Here is a 21,736-nt window from a genome sequence, read left to right on the forward strand (position 1 = left end):
TTGAACACGGATTATTACGAGGATTAAATGAGGGCAAGTTTATGAGAGCACTCTAAACCTAAAAGCCCTATACTAATGAAAGTTGATAATTAATTTGCGGGGGGGGGGGGAATCTCAGATAAAATTGAAGTTCTAAAGTGAAGTTCCACAAGACAGTCTTAGTACTTCTCTGTCTGCCAATTCTACCATCACCTGCCTTTCTTGGCACTTACTTTGTAACCTCCAGCAAAAATATGAGGATCTCTTTATTTGTAAGGGAAGAATATTTTCCCCATCTCCCAAGCCTCTCAGTTCCTCTGCTCCCCATCCCTTCTGTGACACTATTCTGTCCTTCCATGTCTCTCACTTGTCCACCCCCTTCTTCACACTTCAGTGTACCACGCCCACCCTTGCTGTTCTCAAACCTCCTGGTTGCAACCTCAGAAACTGGTTCCCTTTCTATTTTTATCATACCTCTGAACCCTACTGCCTTAGAACACAAAGTGGCTTTATTCAGGCCATTAAAATTGCAACACCAGATACAACCCCATATAACTCTTTCAAGGCTCTAAAACCAGAGCAGTACCAAGTTGAATCTGACAGATATGGAGGAAGGTAAGGATTATTTTCAAGGGATAGGATTTCCCCACTGATCTGCGATTTCCAACCTTCCCCATATGCAGTCCCTGTGAGGCGCACTACACAAAAGGCACCCAGTAGGTTTTATCACTCCATGAAAGGGTCACAACGTTTAAACAAAATCAGAGTGAACTGAAATTATCTGCAAGAATTGTGCAACTCCCTCTGAGGTAAGTGAAAAAGCTGCAGGGCAGAAAAACAACCCAGAGCTGGATATCACTGCTTGAAGTAACATTTCACCAGATAGATAAGAGCCCTAGGATTCTCCTCCCACACAGGCATGGGAGACCAAATGTCTAAACTGCAGCAACAGGTTTCTTTTTTATAAAAGAAATTTTTAAAATAATAATTTAGACAGGTTTGCTAAAGGATGGAGCCTCTAATACATCCATAGGAATCTGGAGGTCAGGTGGGGGCAGCAGGTGGGCAATTCAATCACTTTCTGGGCCCACTCCAGGGCCCACCCTACGTGCCAACTGCCTTCCTTCCAGCCAGGACGGAACGGGTGCGGCGCCTCCAGTTCTTGGGAGCCAGGAGGAGGGTGGTCCAAGTCCACCCTTCGGAGGTTGCGCTTGACCTCTCCCTGCACTCCTCAGAAATGCCAACGCCGCCAGCACAGCATCCCCCGGGGCAAGGCCTTCGCACTTCCCTCCTCCCTCCTACTCAAGGACCAAGAATTCCCGCCACCCCGCGGAAGGCGGGAGAATCGCGGGCTTGATCCCCGCCCCTCCCCCAGCAGGGGCAAACCCTGCCCGGCGGCAGCCCTCTTCCGAGGAAGGCTACCGGCACCGCCCGCAGCGGGACCACGGCCCCCACTCTCCCGAGGGGCAGGTTGTCCTCCCCTCCCCGCACCGGCCAGGCGCGGCAGAGACCACGATCTCCTCCCTAGCTACACCCTCCCCACGACGGGGTAGGGGCAGCCGCACAGCGGCATCGCCCACCCGCCTACACTTCCATCCCTCCCGGCCGCTACTGGGCTGGGAGAACCGACGTTGCTCCCCGTCTCTCAGGCCGCCAAATCGGCTCCCTTTTCCTCAGCAGGGTGAGGGACACTTAGAGCCCGCCGACGTGGAGATGGGGGCAGGGACACTCCCCCCTCCCGCCGCCATCACCTCAGGAACGAAAATGAGCCCGTCTCCCAGCTGGGCGAGGGCCTCCCAACCCCTCAAAGGGGCGGACGGCGTGCGCGGTCCCCTGAAGAAGCAACAGGCGACCCCATCCTCCTCCCAGCCGGGGAATAACGACCTCCTCGCCCCTCCCGCTCTTCACCTCCGGAAGCGGGGCCGAAGCCGGGCAAAAGACCTCGCCTCACTCCGCCCCCTGCGCCATTTTATCGCCCCTCTCCCCGACCTCCCCCACCCAGAGGCAGCCGGGGCAGCGCCAGGGGGAGGGCAAACAGGCAGTGATTGGCAGGAAAACGCCCCGCCTCTTAGAAGGAGGAGCCACACGCAGGCGCCGTAGCCCCGCCCTACGCACCGCCTACCCTGACTACTGGCTCCACCTTTTCCCGTCTCATCGACCCGCACGACTTTCTGCTGCTCCTGACTTCCTACCACTTCCAGGCGAAGGGCCCAGGCCGAGCAAGCCGAGCGACGAGCTCAGCTGATGCAACCTGACTGGACCCGCAGTGCATTTCCCGGCACGCAGCGGCGGCGACGGTGGAAAGGGCGCAGGTGCTGGACTGAGCAGGGGAGACAAGGGCGACGGAGCCATGGGGGATGCTCCGAGCCCAGAAGAGAAGCTGCACCTTATCACCCGGAACCTTCAGGTCGGACCCTGGAGTTGGAAACGCGTTACTGGGGACTGGGGACCCGAGGTTCAGAGATCCTGAGCCCCACCACGGGATCTTAAGTGTATGGGGTGGGAGCTCCGTGCCAAGGCAGCTGTGAGAGAGCCTGCAGTCCTCACTGCTGGTCGGTCAGTCATCAGTCAGTAAAGTAATTGTCTAGGTACCATAGAAACCACTTTGGGCTTACTTCCTGTGTGCAGTTACCTGTGTTGAACCTGACTTTGAATCCAGGACTCCCACCCCACCCACCCTATTATGTGCCAGGCGCGGTGCTAGGCGCTGGGATACGTCAAAGCCCTGCCTACCCAGAGCTTGTCTGGAGGGAATCACGTTAAAAATGACCTGCAATCCAATTACAGTTGAAGAAAGTACTGAAAGTTACTATACCTGAAACTTTGAAAGGAAATTAGAAAGGGCTGGGGTGAGTGTAAGGGAAGATTGAGAAAGTGACCTCTAAACTGCGCCTTGGTCCTGGTGGATTTTGCTCAGCGGTTAGAGCGTGGGCTTGCAGACCAAAGGGTCGCGGGTTCGATTCTCGGTCAAGGGCACGTGCTTGAGTTTCAGGTTGGATCCCCGCCCCCGAGGGGGAGCATACAGGAGGCAACCAGTGGATGTGTATCTCTCACATCCATGTTACTCCCTCTCTCCCCTTTTTTCCACTCACTCTAAAAAACAGTCAACCGAAAGAGTATCTTCAGGTGAGGATTAACAACTAAATAAACTGCTTCTTGATGCCTACGGAGCACACTCCACATATGTTCCTGCTGTTTCCAGGAATAGCAGGAGTGGAAGTTAACCAGAGGAAAGCCCTGGCCCTGTTGTTCAGTGGTTAGAGCGCAGGGCTGGAGTGGCGGTTCGATTTTTACCCGGTTGCCTCTCACATCGATGTTTCTTTCTCTTCTCTCTCCCTCTCCCTCTCCTCCTCTCCCCTGAAAATCAATGGAAAAGAATATCCTCAGGTAAGGATTAAAAGACCCAGAGGAGAGAAGAAAGAACACTGGACAAGACTAGAGTGAGCAAAGTGTAGATCAAGAACTTAATAAATATTATATATATTGCTCATTCCTTTGCCTCCTCATTCAGGCCTTTGACTATTGTCACATTTATTAGGAAGGCCTTTCCTGAACCACTTTATTTACATAACAAATCCCCTGCCAGAGAACTGGCTCATCCCTTGTTCTGCCTTTTGTTGTTTCTTCATCGAATTTATCACCATCTGACATACTATACATTTTACTTGTTTGTTTAGGAGAGGTAGCAGGGATCGGGTCTTCAGGGCTTTGTAGGCTGTTTAGAATTGGGGTTTTATCCTAAAAGCAGTAATTAGGCCACAGCTTTTTTCCTCTTTTTTTGAGATATAATATACATACCATAAACTTGACCCTTTTGTTTTTTATTTATTTCGTTATTTAATCCTCACCCAAGGACATTTTTGCATTTATCTTTCGATAGAGCTGATAGAATGGGAGGGAGAAGGAAAAAGAGAGAGAGAAACATCGACCGGTTGCCACCCACACAACCCCAACAGGGGCCGGGGACAAACTGCAACCGAGGTACGTGCCCTTAGTCCGGAACTGAACCTGGGACTCTGGTCCGCGGGCTGATGCTGTAACTGCTGAGCCAAACCGGCCAGGGCAAACTTCACCCTTTTAAAGTGTAAAATTCCATAGGTTTTACTGTTGTTACAAGGTTGTTCAAGTATCACCATTATCTAATTCCAGAACATTTCATCACTCTCAAAAAAACCTCTACCTCTCACCCTAGCCGGTTTGGCTTAGCGGTTAGAGCATCGGCCTGCAGTCCAGAGAGACCCAGGTTCAGTTCCCGCCAAGGGCATGTACCTCGGTTGCAGTTTGTCCCCGGCCCTGGTTGGGTTGTGCGGGTGGCAGCCACTTGATGTGTCCCTTTCACGTCGATGTTTCTCTCTCTCTCTTCCTCTCTCTCCCTCCTGCTCTATCTGAACAAAGAATGGAAAAATATCCTCGAGTGAGGATTAAAAAAAAAAACCTATACCCCTTAGCAATCACTTCCCATTCCTCCCCTCTCCCCAACTCTAGAGAAACACGAATCTACTTTGTCTCTATGTATTTGCCTATTCTGGACATTTCACATAAGGTGAATCATACGATATATAGCCTTTGGTTTGACGTCTTTCATTTAGCATAATGTTTTCGAGGTTAATCCATGTTGTACCTGTCAGAACCTAATTCCTTTTTAATGACTGAATAATATTCCATTACAGGGATAAACCATTGTTTATCAATTTATCAGCTAATAGACGTTTAGGTTATTTCCACTCATAACTTGATCTTAACCAGAGATTCTTGCATGCTTCCCCTTAACCAGAACCTTTGTTTCCTAGCCTCTTTCCATAAAAGAGTGCTGGTTGGGAACAAAGGATATATAAAACTAATGATATTGGCTTACTCAGGTTTTAAAGGGTAAGTGATATGACTTTTCCTTGGGTAGTAAGAACCCTCCAAGTGTCCAAATAGTCAGGGGCCTGAAGGATGCAGGATCAACCTCCAGCCAGCTGGGAACACAGAATTTTAACATATCCTGCTAATGGATCATTCAGTCCAACAAAACAATTTTTGTCACCATGCCTTCCAACAGCCTCCCAAACCATCACTTGAAGAAACACTATAATCGCCCTGGCCTGTTTGGCTTAGCAGAGTGTCGGCCAGGGGACCAAAGAGTCACAGGTTCAATCCCAGTCAAGGGCACGTACCTCGGTTGCGGTTCATCCCTGGCCCTGGTCGGGGTCATGTGAGAGGCAACCAGTCGATGTGTTCCTCTCACATCGATGTTTCTCTCTCCCTTCCTTCCAGTTTACCTAAAGATAAATAGAAAAATATCCTTGGGTGAAGATTTAAAAAAAGAGAAACACTATAATCTCTTTATCTGCAGCATACTGGCCTATTAGGATTTTTCCAATATGTTTTTTTTTTTATCCTCACCCGAGGACATTTTTCCATTTCTTGTTCAGATAGAGTGGGAGGGAGAGAGAGGAAGAGAGAGAGAGAGAGAAACATCGACGTGAAAGGAACACGCCGAGCGGCTGCCACCTGCACAACCAACCAGGGCCAGGGACAAACTGCAACCAAGGTACGTGCCCTTAGCGGGAACCGAACCTGCGTCTCTCTGGACCATAGGCCGATGCTCTAACCGCTGAGCCAAACCAGCCAGGGCCCAATATGTTTTAGGGCAAAAGGAAATTATTGAAGTATTTAAATGGGTAAATGAGTTTATCAAATTTGGGGTTTTCAAGATCTCTGGCTGCCTTTGGAGCATGGATTGGAGAGAGCAAGAGTAGACATAGGAGACCTGTTAGGCTGCTGTAGTAATAATCCTGGTGTAATCTAATGATGGCCTAGACTAGGGCGGTGGTGCAGAGATGGAGAGAAGTAGGAGGGTTTAAGAGCTGTTTCAGAGTAACTTATGCAACTTGATGAATGGATAGTACTGTTTACTGAACTAGGGGTGAAAAAGATGGGTGGGGAGTAAGGTAGAAAGGTGAGAGCATGAGTTTTTCATTTTGAACATGTTGAGTTTGAATTAACTGGATTGATAACAAGTACATGGTTCTATACATGGATGTGAGCAGGAGATTTGGGAGTTACTAGCGCATAAGTAGCCACTGAAGAGGATCCAGGAGAACGCAGAGTGAGAAGAGGTAGGGCTGCAAGAATTGCTAATATTTAATGATTAGGGAGAAGAAGAATAGATGCAAAAAAACCTGAGACCCAGCAGCTGAAATAGGAGGAAAACTAAGAGGATGAAATAGAGGAGAGTGTTTCAGGAAGGGTGTGAGAATTTATTTATTTATTTACTTATTTATTTATTTATTTTTATTTTTTTAATCCTCACCCGAGGACATTTTTTGTTCAGATAGAGTGGGAGGGAGAGAGAGGAAGAGAGAGAGAGAGAAACATCGATGCGAAGGGACACATCGAGTGGCTGCCACCCACACGACCAACCAGGGCTGGGGACAAACTGCAACCGAGGTACGTGCCCTTAGCAGGAACCAAACCCGGGTCTCTCTGTACCGCAGGCCGACGCTCCAACCGCTGAGCCAAACCGGCCAGGGCTGAGTTGGCAGGGTGTGAGAATTTAAAAGAATTCGTTGAATTTAGCAATGTGGAGACCATCTATGATCTTAGTAAGAGCATTTTCAGTGGTGTGATGCTATATGGAATTAAAACTCGAATGGAAGATAAGGACTGGAGACCAGAAGAAAAGATAACTATTTCAAGAAGTTGGCTTTGAAAGAAAGGAGCATGAGTTAGAGGTAGTTGGATGGGAAAATGCAATTAGGGACATGTCCCATTCCCCTAATATCAGTCATTTCACGGGAGTGGTACTAGTAATAACACCAACTTAGATTAGCTCTTCCTCCGCGCTGAGAGCACGGCTGGATGCCCCCTGCTGACTCTGAGCCTGGATCCCCAGTGACACATGCCTTTGTTTTCCTTGTCACAGGGTAAAGGATGAGTAAGGTGGGGCACCAGCATTAAACCAGGTCTTCTGCTTCCATAACAGGAAGTTCTGGGGGAAGAGAAGCTAAAGGAGATACTGAAGGAACGAGAACTTAAAGTTTACTGGGGAACAGCAACCACAGGCAAGCCACATGTGGCTTACTTTGTGCCTATGTCGAAGATCGCGGACTTCCTGAAAGCAGGATGTGAGGTAAGAAGGAATGTGTTGAACCAAGCAGTTGCCCTTGGGGAATGGCCAAAAGAGACTTAAAAAGGGCAGGGACAGGGAGGGGATTTTGGAAGTACTTGGACAAATTCACATTTTGGTGGCTCCTTTTCTTTTATGTCCAGGTAACGATTCTGTTTGCAGACCTTCATGCGTACCTAGATAACATGAAAGCTCCATGGGAACTTCTAGAACTCCGAACCAGCTACTATGAGAATGTGATCAAGGCAATGCTGGAAAGTATTGGTGTGCCCTTGGAGAAGCTCAAGTTTATCAAAGGCACTGATTACCAGCTCAGCAAGTAAGTGCTTGATTGTCCACCTCCTCCTGGCTCTGGTTCTTCTAGCTAATTACAGATCTGTGGAGTCCAGGCACTCGTAAATTTGAATTAGAAGCTGTTTGGCTCCACCTGTTAACCATTAAAAAATGTATACCCTTTGTCCTTTTAATTCAGCCATTAAAAATGTACTGACTAGTAAATGCCTAGGTACTCTCCTATTTGCTGGAGATATAAATGTAATCTTAACAAAGTCCTTGGCCTTACAGAGCTCACAGCATGTGGGAAAGCAATGATGAAGAGTTCAGCCTCCCTTGCTCCTTCCAGCCTTAGCAAATGTTGATAAAAGAATTGTGAAAGAAGCCCTGGCCGGTTTGGCTCAGCGGTTAGAGCATCGGCCTGCGGTCCGGAGAGACCCGGGTTCAGTTCCCGCTAAAGGCACGTACCTTGGTTGCAGTTTGTCCCCGGCCCTGGTTGGATCGTGTGGGTGGCAACCACTCGATGTGTCCCTTTCACGTCGATGTTTCTCTCTCTCTCTCTCCCTCTCACTCTATCTGAACAAAATATAAAAAAATGTCCTCGGGTGAGGATAAAAAAAACAAAACAAAACAAAAAGAATTGTGAAAGAAAAATATTTACTTGCCTGGCCGGTGTGGCTCAGTGGTTGAGCGTCAACCCATGCACCAAGAGGTCGCCGGTTCAATTCCCACTCAGGGCACATGCCCAGGTTGTGGGCCAAATCCCCAGAGGGGGGCATGCAGGAAGCGGCCAGTTGATATTCTCTCTCATCGATGTCTCTATCTCTCTCTCTCCCTTCCTCTCTCTCTCAAATCAATAAATAAAAATTATTTTTAAAAAAGAAAAAAATATTTCACTTGTTTATCACCTCCCCAACAATTTTTATTGCTTCTTTGTCAGTTTTATTTCTATTTGTAATGTTAGAATACATATAATTTTGTGTGTTCTACTTTTTTTAACTTAACAATTTCCTAAGTAATTCCCCCCTGCTGCCTCATAGTCTCCACATATTTTATTAAAACCTTTCAATAAGTCATGTATCACTCTACCAGTCATTTTCTCTGAGAACAACTTTTTATTTATTTATTTATTTATTTATTTATTGGTACGTGCCCCTAGCGGGAACCGAACCTGGGACTCTCTGGTCCGCAGGCCAACACTCCAACCGCTGAGCCACACCAGCCAGGGCCTCTGAGAACAACTTTTTAAAGTAAGCATTGTTTTATCCTATTTCACAGATAAGGAAATAGATTCCAACTTAAGTTCATACAGCTAATAAGTAGAAGAGCCAGAATGTGATCCCAGATCTCTTGCTTAGAAGTTAATTTCTTTTTTATTTCATCTAACACAAGTTTCTTTTCCATTCCCTACTATTGGACATTTAGAGTTTTAAATAAAGCATATAAACATCCTTATATAAGCAAGTGTTTGAATCTGCAGGCTCAGTAGAGTGTGAGATTGCATTCATTTTTACATCTATTCTACAAATATTTAAGGAGCACTTACTATATGGTGACAGGTGCTACAAAGCAGGCAGATGGGAGGAACGTTCTCAGTAAGTGGGGGGTTTCTATTTAAATAGAATGGTTAGAGAAGACCTCTGTGATATGATGACACTAGACAGAGATCTGACAAAGGTGAGAGAGCAAGTCATGCAAATATTTTACTGAGTTCTTAGTATATGCCAGATACTGTTATCTACAATAACTCAGGTAAGGTTTTTATTCTAGAGTAAAGGTAGGGTACATTAAATTATCTTGCTTCAAAGTCACTTGATCTTTTTCTATATATGAAAGTGACTTCAAAGGAAGATAGCTTTGTAAGTGCACGCTTTGATGCACTCCCTCTATTCCAAACACAGCAATAGTAGATTAAAAAAAATAACAAATGACATAGCCACGTTCAAAAACAAGCTGAACATCTCTGTGGTAAGAGAAATGATTGAAATGCAAATTGGTGAACTGGGCTGAAGTTACAGGTCCACAGGAATCCAGTCTGGAAGGGGCCGTGGGGACAAACCAGGCTTGCTGCTTACAACCAGTGGATAAAATAGGGCTTTTCCCCTTTTCCCATTCTCACCCCTACCCCTCATGGAAAATAGAGTCAGGGTATGGGGCACTATTGGCCATCTGCCTGGGTCCCTAGGGACTTTTATCAGTAATTGAACCAAGCTGCCCATCACTTATATAAGTGTTATATCCCTGATATTACCAAAAAGACAAGTTCTCTTACCGGGAACTGAACCCTGGGACTCTGGTCTGTGGGCTGATGCTCTAATCACTGAGACAAACAGGCCAGGGCTATTTTTACTTTTAAGTATTCATGTTTCTTCCTGTCTCTGTTTTATAATTTCCTTTTTTAATGGGTACAATTCCTTGGCATTAAGTAAAAACAATGGAACAAAAGACCCACAAACAAACCTCCAGTAGATGGGGTCAACTCTAGCCTGGACACAGCTGAAGAGAATATTTGAAATTTGGAAGGTAATTCTAAGAAATTCACCCAGAATGCAGTGCAGAGAAATGGACAGAAAACTAAAAATGTTTGAGATGTTGATAAGAACTTTTGTTTCCAGCAGTCTGGCAAACTAGGTACTCTGTCCAGTCTGAAAACAACTTTCCGCTGAAAACAACTAAAAATGCTGGATAAAATGTTTCTAAATGCTTCAAATTAGTCAAGAATATGTACTCATATTCTTGGCTTGGTTGAGTGTCCTCCCATACACCAAGAGGTTGCCAGTTTGATTCCTGGTCAGGGCATATGCCTGGTTTTGGGGCTCAATCCCTGGTAGGGGCTGTGCAAGAGGCAGCCAATCAATGTTTCTCTCTCTTCGATATTTCTATCTCTTTCTCCCTCTCCCTTCCTCTCTCTAAAAGTCAATAAAAACATATTTAAAATAAAAAGACTACAACCTTTTAAAAAAAAAAAAGAATATGTACTCAGTGGCCAGAAACCAAGTGAAAATATAAAGAGATATTATATTTAATTAATTTAAGATGTCTTAAAAATAATACTTAAACTATTAAACAATTAAAATTATAATCTATAGTATGCCATTGTTTAAAAGACTTTATCTAGATTTAAGAGATGTTAAATGTTTAAAAATAAGCATCTTAAGATCTAAAATAGCCCTGGCCAGTTTGGCTCAGCGGTTAGAGCTTCGGCCTGCGGTCCAGAGAGACCCGGGTTCAGTTCCCGCTACGGGCATGTACCTCCGTTGCAGTTTGTCCCCGACCCTGGTTGGGTTGTGCGGGTGGTGGCCACTCGATGTGTCCCTTTCACATCGATGTTTCTCTCTCTCTCCCTCCTACTCTATCTGAACAAAAAATGGAAAAATGTCCTCAGGTGAGGATAAAAAAAAAAAAAGATCTAAAATATATGGTAAGTAGTATACTGAAGGCTATTTGCACCTTCAGGAGGTCCAATATATATTTTTTTTCTTTTTTATCCTCACCCGAGGACATTTTTCCATTTTTTGTTCAGATAGAGCGGGAGGGAGAGAGAGGAAGAGAGAGAGAGAGAAACATCGATGTGAAGGGACACATCGAGTGGCTGCCACCCGCACAACCAACCAGGGCCGGGGACAAACTGCAACCGAGGTACATGCCCTTAGCGGGAACCGAAGCCGGGTCTCTCTGTACCGCAGGCCGACGCTCTAACCGCTGAGCCAAACCGGCCAGGGCAGGAGGTCCAATATTTGAATAATCAAAAGGGTAACCTTGTCACTTTAAAATGCCAGGAATCAGAACAGTTTTACATTTCTCAAAAGAACACTGTAAACCAAAAGGCAATAAAGCAAAGCCTTTACAATTCTGAAGGAAAGGAGTTTCCAACTTAAAAGTCTATACCTAAAAGTCTATACTTAAAAGTCTACCCAAACTCCCATTCAATTGTAGGGATAAAATATCTGAAGAATTTATTTTCATGTTTTTGTTATTAGTCCTCACCAGAGGATATTTTTTCAGATTTTTAGAGAGAGTGGAAGGAGGGGGTGGAGAGAAAGAAAGAGAAAGAAACATTGATGTGAGAGAGACTCATCAGTTGGTTGCCTTCCGAACTACCTTGACTGGGGCTGGGGATCAAATCTGCAACCCAGGTTCATGCCCTAGACTGGGAAATGAACCTGTGACCCTTCGGTCCATAGGCCAGCACTCTAACTGCTGAGCCAAACCGCCCAGGACTATTTTTATGTTTTTATTGGTCATTTCTGTTCCTTCTTTTGTCAAGTGTCTATGCACGTATTTTTCAGGAGTTCCTTATGTGTTCTGGATACCAGATCTTTTGTCATTTGTATAGCATGGAAATCAAGAATTAACTACTGGAGCAGAATAGAGAGTTCGGAAATAGATATTCACAAATATGGAAAATTGATATATAACAGAGCTGTCATTGCATATCAACAAATTAGAAATAGCCTTGGCCGGTGTAGCTCAGTTGGTTGGCGCGTCGTCCCATACACCAAAAGGTGGTGGGTTCGATTCCTAGTCAGGGCACATATCCGGGTTGTGAGTTTGGTCCCTGGTCATGCCATGTGTAGGAGGCAACCAATCAATGTTTTTTCTCTCTCTCTCTCTCCCCCTCTCTCCCTTCTTCTCTAAACTAAAAAATTAATAAAATAAAGAATAAACTTTTTATTGTTGTTAATCCTCACTTGATGTTTTTCCATTGATTTTTCTTAGAGAGAGGGTGAGGGAGCGAACCTGCAAACCAGGTACCCACTGCTCTAACTGCTGAGCCAAACTTGCCAGTGCGAAAGAATAAACTTTTTAGGAAAAATGGTGCAGAGGCAGTTGGTTTTCCATGTGGGGAAAAGTGATCCCTCCATTCCAAGTGGATTAAAGATTTAATTGTAAAGGCCAAACTACAAAACACTTAAAAGACAATATATAAGACGATCTTGTGATCTCAGGGCAGGGAAAATTGAACAAAATGCACCAAAATCATAAATCACAGGAAAAGATTGATGAATTCAACTACATTAAAATTAAGACCTTCAAAAGGTAAATAAAGTATAAGGACAAGTTGCCAACTGGGAGAAGGATTAATGTAACTGGCACATGTAACTGGCATAGGATTAATAACCAGTATTATATGTCAAAAACTACAAAATCCACTCTCAAAAAATGAGTCATTCCAGCCCTGGCCAGTTTGGCTCAGCAGTTGGAGCGTCAGCCTGTGGACCAGAGAGTCCTAGGTTCGGTTCCTACTAGGTGCACGTACCAAAAAAAAAAAAAAAAAAGAGTCATTCCAATAGAAAGAAGAACCCAAATGATCAATCATATAAGCATCCTTGGTTATTATTCAAAGAAATGTAGATTAAAACTGCAGTGAGCTCTGGCAGGTTGGGCTCAGCGGTTAGAGCTTCGGTCCGCGGACCAGAGAGGCCTGGATTCGGTTTCCACTAAGGGCACGTACCTCAGTTGCAGTTTGTCCCTGGCCCCGGTTGGGGTCGTGTGGGTGGTGACCACTTGATGTGTCTCTCTCACATTGATGTTTCTCTCTCTTCTTCCTTTTCTCCCTCCCACTCTATATCTCAAGATAAAGTGCAAAATTGTCCTCGGGTGAGGATGAAAAAATAAAAAATAAAAAAACTTCAGTGAGAAGCCACTCATGCTTACCAAATTGACAAAATTTAAAACAATGACAACATTAAGTAATACAATTGATAAAAGCCACTTTGGAAAATAGTTTGGCATCACCCACTAAAGTTCAAGATGCAAATCCTCTATGATCAGAAATTCTACTCCTAGCCATATGTGAAGGAATATAAGAAAGTTCACAACACATTGTTTAGAGATACAAGCAGTATAAAACTGGAAAAAGACAAAGGTTGAGGATAGTGGTTATTGTGGAGGAGGAGGAAGTGGGATAGGATCGTAGAGTGGTATACAGGAGCTTCAGAAGTAACTAGATCCTTTTCCTTAAACTAAGTTATAGGTACACTATTCTTTTTTTTTTTTTTTATCCTCACCCGAGGATATTTTTCCATTTTTTGTACAGATAGAGTGGGAGGGAGAGAGAGAGAGAAACATCAATGTGAAGGGACACATCGAGTGGCTGCCACCCGCACAACCAACCAGGGCCGGGGACAAACCACAACCAAAGTACATGCCCTTAGCGGGAACCAAACCCCGGTCTCTCCGGACCGCAGGCTGACGCTCTAACCGCTGAGCCAAACTGGCCAGGGCTAGGTACACTATTCTTAAGACGTGGAAGATAGATTGAGAAATTCTGGTGTTTAATAGGCATTCCAGAAGAAGAGAATGGAAGGGAATGGCAGAGAAGCAGTATTTCAAGAGATAAGAGATAAGTGAAGAAAAAGATTAATTAAAGCCATCTTTAAAAATGAAGTATTTTGAATGAGAGGATGGGCCACTCACATTTAGAAGCTAGTAGGTAGTGCTTTCTTGAAATGTCTTGCCCTGGCCAGTTTGGCTCAGCAGTTAAGAGCGTCAACCTGAGGACCAAAGGGTCTCAGGTTTGATTCCTGGTCAAGGGCCTGTACCTGGGTTGCAGGTTTGATCCCTAGCCCCAGTTGGGGTCGTGCAGGAGGCAACCAATCAATGTGTCTCTCACAACCATGTTTCTCTCTCTTTGCCCCCCTCTCTCCCTCCCTCCCTACCACTTTATCTGATAAAATCAATGGAAAATATCCTCAGGTGAGGATTAACCAAAAAAAAAAAGTTTTAAAATTAGGAGAGTGAATGTGCCTTAGAATCAAACTGAGGCCTGGGCTCAGTCTTAGCTATCTCCTTTTACTTTCTTCTTCAGAGAGTACACACTAGATGTATACAGACTCTCCTCCGTGGTCACACAGCACGATGCCAAAAAAGCTGGAGCTGAGGTGGTAAAGCAGGTGGAGCACCCTTTGCTCAGTGGTCTGCTGTACCCTGGACTACAGGTATTTACAAGGATGGGGTTGCCCGGTGACCTTTTAGTTCTGTTTCTAACCACTGGTTGAAACCTCTCTCTCAGCCCAGTTAACTGATGTACTTGCTGTTTCTTGACCATGCTGCAGGCCTTCCTGTCTCCCTCCTTCTCCCCTGCCTCCATTTCCTAGAACCCTCTTTGACTTTTTCTGTTGCAAATCTCTCTACCTGTCTGTCCTTTAAAACACTGCTCATCTTGCAAACCTTCTTTAAGTTGATCACAATTTCTTCACTGAAAATTAATTTCACAGAAATGTGTGCAAAATAAATTTTAGGCATGATCCTATTTTCCACTAAACAAAACAAGCACATCCTATTTTGTGTGTGTGCAAGGAGAAAGATGGAAAAATATAGACCAAGCTAGTAATACTGGTTACTTTAGGAAGGCAGGATGACAATATGGATAGACTTAACTTTTTCTTTCTAGATTTCTACAGTGTTTGGTATAAGAAAATTCTTCCCTTGTCACCTCCACGTGATCTTTCCAAAGGTTAAACCTGGAGACATTCTAGATCTACACTGTCCACTATGGTAGCCTCTAGTCATAGCCATATGTGGCTATTAAAAGTAATTAAAATTAGCCCCGGCCGGGTGGCTCAGTTGGTTGAAGCATCATCCTGGACACCAAAAGGTTTTGGGTTCAATTCCTGGTCAGGGCACATCCCTAGGTTACAGGTTTGATACCTGGTCAGGGTGCATATGGGAGGTAACTGGTGAATGTTTCTTTCTCACATCGATGTTGCTCTCTCTCTCCCCCCTTTCCTACCTCTAAAAATCAATTTAAAAAATGTATCCTCAGGTAAGGGTTACAAAATAATAATAATGTTTTTTTAAAAATAATTAAAATGTCAAATTTTAGTTCTTCAGTCATATTGGCTGTATTTCAGTTGCTCGTGCACCACATGTAGCCAGTGGCTATCATGTTGAACACCACAGATATAGAACGTATTTACCATCACAGTGCATTCTATTGCACGGTGCTGTTCTAAATTCTTCCTGTTCATGCATCTTTCTCTACCTCGCCTTCTTCCTCTTCCCCCCATCCAATCAGACACTCAATTTACCAATTCTACTGCCTAAAAATCTCTTAAATTCAGTCTTGCTCTACATCCCCACTAACTTGTTTCATCATTGTATCACCACAGCCTTCCAGATACTTTCTTTGTCTCCAACTGGTAGGCCTCCACTCCATGCTCTGCCCTCTTACTGGTGGGATCCTTTGCAGTGCAGGTCATGTTTCTCCCCTCCATAAAACCATTCACTGACTGGGATAATACTAGGCACCCTAGCATGACATTCAGGGGCCTTACCTACGTTTCTAACATCATCACTGACACTTTCCACATCCCTTGAGGTTGTGCTTTTGTAGACTGCATCAGTCATAATTTCCCTGAATACTTCACACCTCTGTGCCTTCTCGCATCCTGTTTAGAGATAATAATTTCTTCCTTTGTGTTAGCACTGTTCTTTTTTTATTATTATTAATTTATTTTTGTTACAGATGTTTCTCCTTTTTTCCCCATTGACACCCTCCTCCCCATCCCCTTAGCACTGTTCTTTAAAAGAACATCTAGGTTAGCCCTTAACACACTGTATTGAAGTTATCTGTTTATATGTCTCTCACCTAGACTGGGTAATTGGTTTCTTGAAGGCAGAGTCTGGGTTCGATTCATCTCTGCATCCAGAGGCTGGCAATAGGCCTGGCATGTAGTAAGTGACAGTAACTCTTGGCTTACTAGTCTAGCCTTGCCTTTTCTCTGAGTTCTCTCAGCACCTTCTACTGCCAGTTATTTAACATTTTTCAAAGGCTGCATTCTTCAGTGGGCACCTTTTTTTTTTTTCATCTTTACTGTTGAGTATATTACAGATGTTCCTCATTTTCCCCCCATTGACCCCCTTCTCCCCACTCCCGCCCCCCTTCCACCTCCCTCCCGCCTTTCCCCACACTGTTGTCTGTGTCCATTGGTTATGCATATAAGTTCCGTGGTTTATTTCTTCCCAACCCCCTTCCCTTTGAGGTTTGTCAGTCTAGCAGCCAATTTGTATTTCTTAATCCCTTCACCTTTTTCACCCATTCCCCCAACCCACCTCCCATCTGGCAACCAACAAAATGTTCTCTGTATCTATGAGAATGTTTCTGTTCTGCCTGTTCATTTTGTTTGTAGATTCAATTGTCGATAGATATGTATTCATTGCCATTTTGTTTGTTCATATATTTTATCTGTTTCTTCAAAAAGACCCTTCATCATTTCATATAATAATGGTTTGGTGGTGATGAACTCCTTTAATTTTTTCTTGTCTGGGAAACTCTTTATATGGCCATCGATTCTAAATGACAGCTTTGTAGGATAGAGTAATCTTGGTTGTAGGTTCTTGCTTTTCATCACTCTAAATATTTCTTGCCACTCCCTTCTGGCCTGCAAAGTTTCTTTTGAGAAATCAGCTGACAGTCTTATGGGAACTCCCTTGTAGGTAACTAACTGCTTTTCTCTTGCTGCAAGTAAGATTCTCTCTTTGTCTTGAACCTTTTGCATTTTAATGATGATGTGTCTTGGTGTGGGCCTCTTGGGGTTCATCTTGTTTGGGACTCTCTGTGCTTCCTGGACTTGTATGTCTGTTTCCTTCACCAAGTTAGGGAAGTTTTCTGCCATTATTGTTTCTTTCTTTTTTTTTTTTTTTTTTTTAATCCTCACCAGAGGACATTTTTCAACACTTTGTTGAGATAGAGTTGGAGGAAGAGAGAGAGAGAAACATCGATGTGAAAGGGACACATCGAGTAGCTGCCACCCACACAACCCAACCAGGGCCGGGGACAAACTGCAACCGAGGTACATGCCCTTAGTGGGAACCGAACCCGGGTCTCTCCAGACCACAGGCTGATGATCTAACCGCTGAGCCAAACTGGCCAGGGCTCTGCCATTATTGTTTCAAATAGGTTTTCGATTTCTTGTTCTCTCTCTTCTGGCACTCCCAAGATGCGAATGTTGGCACACTTGAAGTTGTCCACAGGCTACTTACACTATCCTCATTTTTTTTTTATTCTTTTTTCTTTTTGCTGTTCTGATTGGGTGTTTTTTGCTACCTTATATTCCAAATCAATGGTTTGGTTCTTGACTTTACCTACTCTACTATTGAATCTGTGTAAATTATTCTTTATTTCAGTTAGTGCCTCCTTCATTTCTGACTGGTCCTTTTTTATGCTCTTAAGGCCCTCACTAAGTTCACTGAGGTTCTCACTAAGTTCATCGAGCATCCTTATAAGCAGTATTTTGAACTCAGCATCTGTTAGGTTGCTTATCTCCATTTCGCTAGTTCTTTTCCTGGAGTTCTGTTCTATTCTTTCATTTGGGACCTGTTTCTTTGTCTCATTTTGGCTGCCTCCCTGTGTTTGTATTAATGAGATGTATGGGACTGGCTGAGACCAGATGCTGCTTGTTTGAAAGGATTTAGGAAAACCTGAAGCAGGATCCAAGACAGGCCAATCCTATGGTTAAGCAATTGGCAATAGCTTGGGTGGGCCTGAAAGTTGGGTGGGGTGGTGCCTCAGGGAATCACCAGGGTGGGGCAACCAGTGTGAGCCAGGTTGCTGGAGTCCCAGATATGGCAGCTGTCTGCCGCCCCAGGGAAGGGCTCACCAAAGGAACAAAGGCCTCTGACAGCAGTCTGTCCCGGAGAAACCCCCCTCTCCAGCCCTCGCTCCAGTGCCAAACAGCTCAGTTCTTCCCTGTATGTCTCTGGCGCCCCTCGAGCTGCCTCCCCTTCTAGCTTAGAGGGAGAGAGTCCGAGAAGTCCGTGCGCGGCCCCTTTAAGAGTTGCTGCCTAGGGCTCCAGCCGCCTCAGCCTCCTTGAGCCTCAGTTCCCGCTGGTTTTTCCAGCCAGAAGTGATGGGGATTCTCTTCCTGGCACTGGAACCCTGAGCGGGGCGCCTGGTGTGGGACGGGGACCCCTCAGTCCTCAGGGAGGACCTTCCCAGCCGAGGTAGCCTCCTGATTTTTATCCACCACATGTGAGTGTGGGACCAGCCTCTCCACCTCCGCCCCTCCTACCAGTCTCAATGTGGCTGCTGCTTTAATTCCATAGTTGTAGGACTTCCTTCAGCTTGATTTCAGGTGGTTTTGAATGATGGTTGTTCTGTAGTTTAGTCGTAACTTTGATGTGGTTGTGGGAGGACACGATACCGCGTTTACCTACGCTGCCATCTTGGCCAGAAGTCTCCTTCAGTGGGTACCTTTGACATGACTATGGTTTTTTGTCTTTTTTTCTCCCTTCCCCACTGGACTGTGAGCTTCCTGAGGGCAGAGACTTATTTTTTACCCCATGACATCCACGTGGAGGCACTGTTCACTGCAGGCTCTCAGCAAACGTTTATGCAGCTCTTGAGGCCAAAATGGAGACTGAATGCTGCTGATTTGCTTCCTAGCTTACCTTCTGAAAAATGTAGTGATTTTCAAAAGTTTCTGATTACTAAGATGCATATAGAAGAAATACAGTAGGAGTTTATTCTCGTGTGTTTTTATCCACAGGCCTTAGATGAAGAATATTTGAAAGTAGATGCCCAATTTGGAGGTGTTGATCAAAGAAAGATTTTCACCTTTGCAGAAAAGGTTAGTATCCTCTTTCCTATCTTTTTTTTTTTTTTGAGCCTCAGAGATATGCAACGAAAGGTTATTGAAAATGCCAGTCCCACCACTCATAACCATGTTGTATAGTAAGAATTATTTTCCTTTGTTTTGGAGATGAGAAAACAGAATAGAAAGAGGAAGAAAGTTGTCCAGTATCTCAGTTAGTCACCAAGCAGGAATTAGCACCCAGATCTGTCTGACTCAAAAGCTCATGCTTTTGCTTCCACCAGGAGGCTGCCCAGAACTGTTTGATTTGCTCCTTTCCTGATAGCTCAGTTTCCAGGGAAAGGCACTGCTGTTCTTTCCCAGAGCGTTTAGTCTGTTTGCTCTGGATCTTACATAAACCACTCAGCTCTAAGATGAGGTTTAACAGAGTTTAAAGGAGGAAATTAGCACAAGCCCATAATAGGTTTTTTTTTTTTTCTGGGAAAGAACTTGAGTAAATTGAAAAGAGCTTTTGAGGAGCAGTTGGCATTTTTGAAAGCGTCTCAAAACCTCATATTGGCAAAAGTGGAGAGAAAACACTGCTAGTGGAAATTACTGGAGGGTGGTTTGACAACACTAAAATGTTTCTGCCCTTTGCCCTACTAATTATACAACTTTGTACTAAGGAAATAATTTTAAAAGTGCAACTTGAATTATGTATAAAAGTATTTATTATATTATCAATTTAAAGCAAAAATCTAGAAATAAACATATCAAATGACAAGGGGTTGGTTAAATACATTATGATAAAGCCTCACAATAGAATATTATATAATATTTTTAAGTGGGTTTTGGATATAGTTAGTGAATGGGGAAATGTTTACAGTGTAATTTTTTAAAAATAATTTTTATTGCCTGGCCAGTTTGGCTCAGTGGATTAAGCTTAGTCCCATGGACTGAGACGTCCCAGTTCGCTTCCCAGTCAGGGTACATACCCAGGTAAGGGGCATGCAGGAGGCAGTTGATTGATGTATTTCTTTTTTTCTTTTTTTATCCTCACCCGAGGACACTTTTTCTATTTTTTGTTCAGATAGAGCGTGGGAGGGAGGGGGAGAGAGAAACATCGATGTGAAAGGGACACGTTGAGTGGTCGCCACCCACACGACCCAACCAGGGCTGGGGACAAACTGCAACCGAGGTACATGCCCTTAGCGGGAACCGAACCTGGGTCTCTCAGGACCGCAGGCCAACGCTCTAACCGCTGAGCCAAACCGTCCAGGGCTGATTGATGTATTTCTTATATCGATGTTTCTATCTCTCCATTTCTCTCTCTAAAAAAAAAAATCAATAAAAACACTTTAAAAAAAGATAATGTTTATGTTTTGTTTTGTTTTATAGAGAGAAAGGGAGAGGAGAGAGATAGAGAAACATTGATGTGAGAGTGAAACATCAATCATTTGCCTCCTTCACATGCCCCACAACCTGGGCATGTGCCCTGACTAGGAATTGAACCCATGAACTTTCGATGTGACACACCAACCAGGGCTACAATGTGAATTTTTTATATTTATGTTTTTTATTATTGATTATTAGAGAAAAAGGAAGGGAGAGAAATAGAGACAGAAACATTGATGTGAGAGAGAAACATCGACCACACCCCAACTGGGGATCAAACCCAAAACCTTGGTATGTGTCCTGACCAGAAATCAAACCCGTGGCCCTTCAATGCATGGGACAGTGCTCTAACCAACTGAGTCACACTGGCCAGGGCAGATTTTATATTTTTGAGGGTTATAAAAAAAAATGAAAAGTATGCAAGAGAGACCAAATGTGTGGCTCACTAATCCTAAAATATTTATTATCTTGCCATTTACAAAAAAGTTTTGCCCGTCTCTTCCCTAGAGATGACATGTATTTTTGTAATATATTACAATTTAAGTTAGACATTTTTACCATTTCCCAACCATGCAAAAACCTACAATTATACTTCAATTAATACCCTCCTGCCCTTTATGCTATTGTTGTCATATTTTTCACTTTTTTTTTCTTTTTTGATTTTAGAGAGAGAAGCGAGAGGTAGAGAGATAGAAACATTAATGAGAGAGAACATCGATTGACTGCCTCCTGCACGCCCCCCACTGGGAATTGGGCCTACAACCTGGGCATGTGCCCTGACTGGCAATCGAACCAGTGACCTCTTGGTGCATGGGTCGATGCTTAACCACTGGGCCACACAGGATGGGCTATATTTCACTTTTATATATATTTTACATTCCAAAGATTTACTATGTGTCTTTTAAACAATTTTCATGCATACTTATCATTACTTACCCTTTCTGATATTCTTGATTTCTTCCTGCAATTCTGTGTCTCTTCTTCCACTGGGTTATAAAGTTCTAGATTGGCAATTATTTTTCTTTTAGTATTTTGAAGAGTTGTCCCATTGCCTCTGGCTTCCATAGTTTCCACTGAAAAATCACCCATAGGTATTATTGTTTCTCCTGTGTAGATGATATGTCTTTTTTCTGGCTATTTTTAAGGTTATCTCTTTGTCTCTGATTTTCAACAATTTCACTATATGTTTTCTGCAATAGTTTTCTTTGTATTTATCCTGCTTGGATTTTACTGAGCTTCTTGAATCTGTGGGTTGATATTTTTATCAAATTTGGAAAATTGTCCCCTATTATTTCCTTAAATATTGCTTCTCTCGTATCTCTTTGTATTCTCCTGGGACCCTAATTACATATAGGTTAGACCCCTTACAGTTGTCGTTTCCTTTCTTTGTTCCCTCTGTGCTTTAGTGTGGATATTCTCAATTGACCTTTCTTCAGGTTTATTAATCCTGTCTTTTGTT

General features: G+C 43.9%; 1 protein-coding gene across 1 annotated transcript in view; it reads left to right on the forward strand.

The window, feature by feature from the left end:
* The first annotated feature begins 1,587 nt into the window (after positions 1 to 1,587).
* YARS1 (tyrosyl-tRNA synthetase 1) overlaps positions 1,588 to 21,736 on the forward strand; it is a 34,936-nt gene continuing 14,787 nt past the window's right edge. Inside the window, exons 1-5 of the mRNA XM_036256924.1 lie at positions 1,588 to 2,386; positions 6,950 to 7,096; positions 7,237 to 7,412; positions 14,178 to 14,307; positions 18,859 to 18,939. Coding sequence (XP_036112817.1) covers positions 2,330 to 2,386; positions 6,950 to 7,096; positions 7,237 to 7,412; positions 14,178 to 14,307; positions 18,859 to 18,939 — 591 coding nt within the window. The 5' untranslated portion in view covers positions 1,588 to 2,329. The remainder of the gene's footprint in view (positions 2,387 to 6,949; positions 7,097 to 7,236; positions 7,413 to 14,177; positions 14,308 to 18,858; positions 18,940 to 21,736) is intronic.

Source organism: Molossus molossus, unplaced genomic scaffold (assembly GCF_014108415.1).
Source record: "Molossus molossus isolate mMolMol1 unplaced genomic scaffold, mMolMol1.p scaffold_m16_p_12, whole genome shotgun sequence".
Taxonomy (NCBI): domain Eukaryota; kingdom Metazoa; phylum Chordata; class Mammalia; order Chiroptera; family Molossidae; genus Molossus; species Molossus molossus.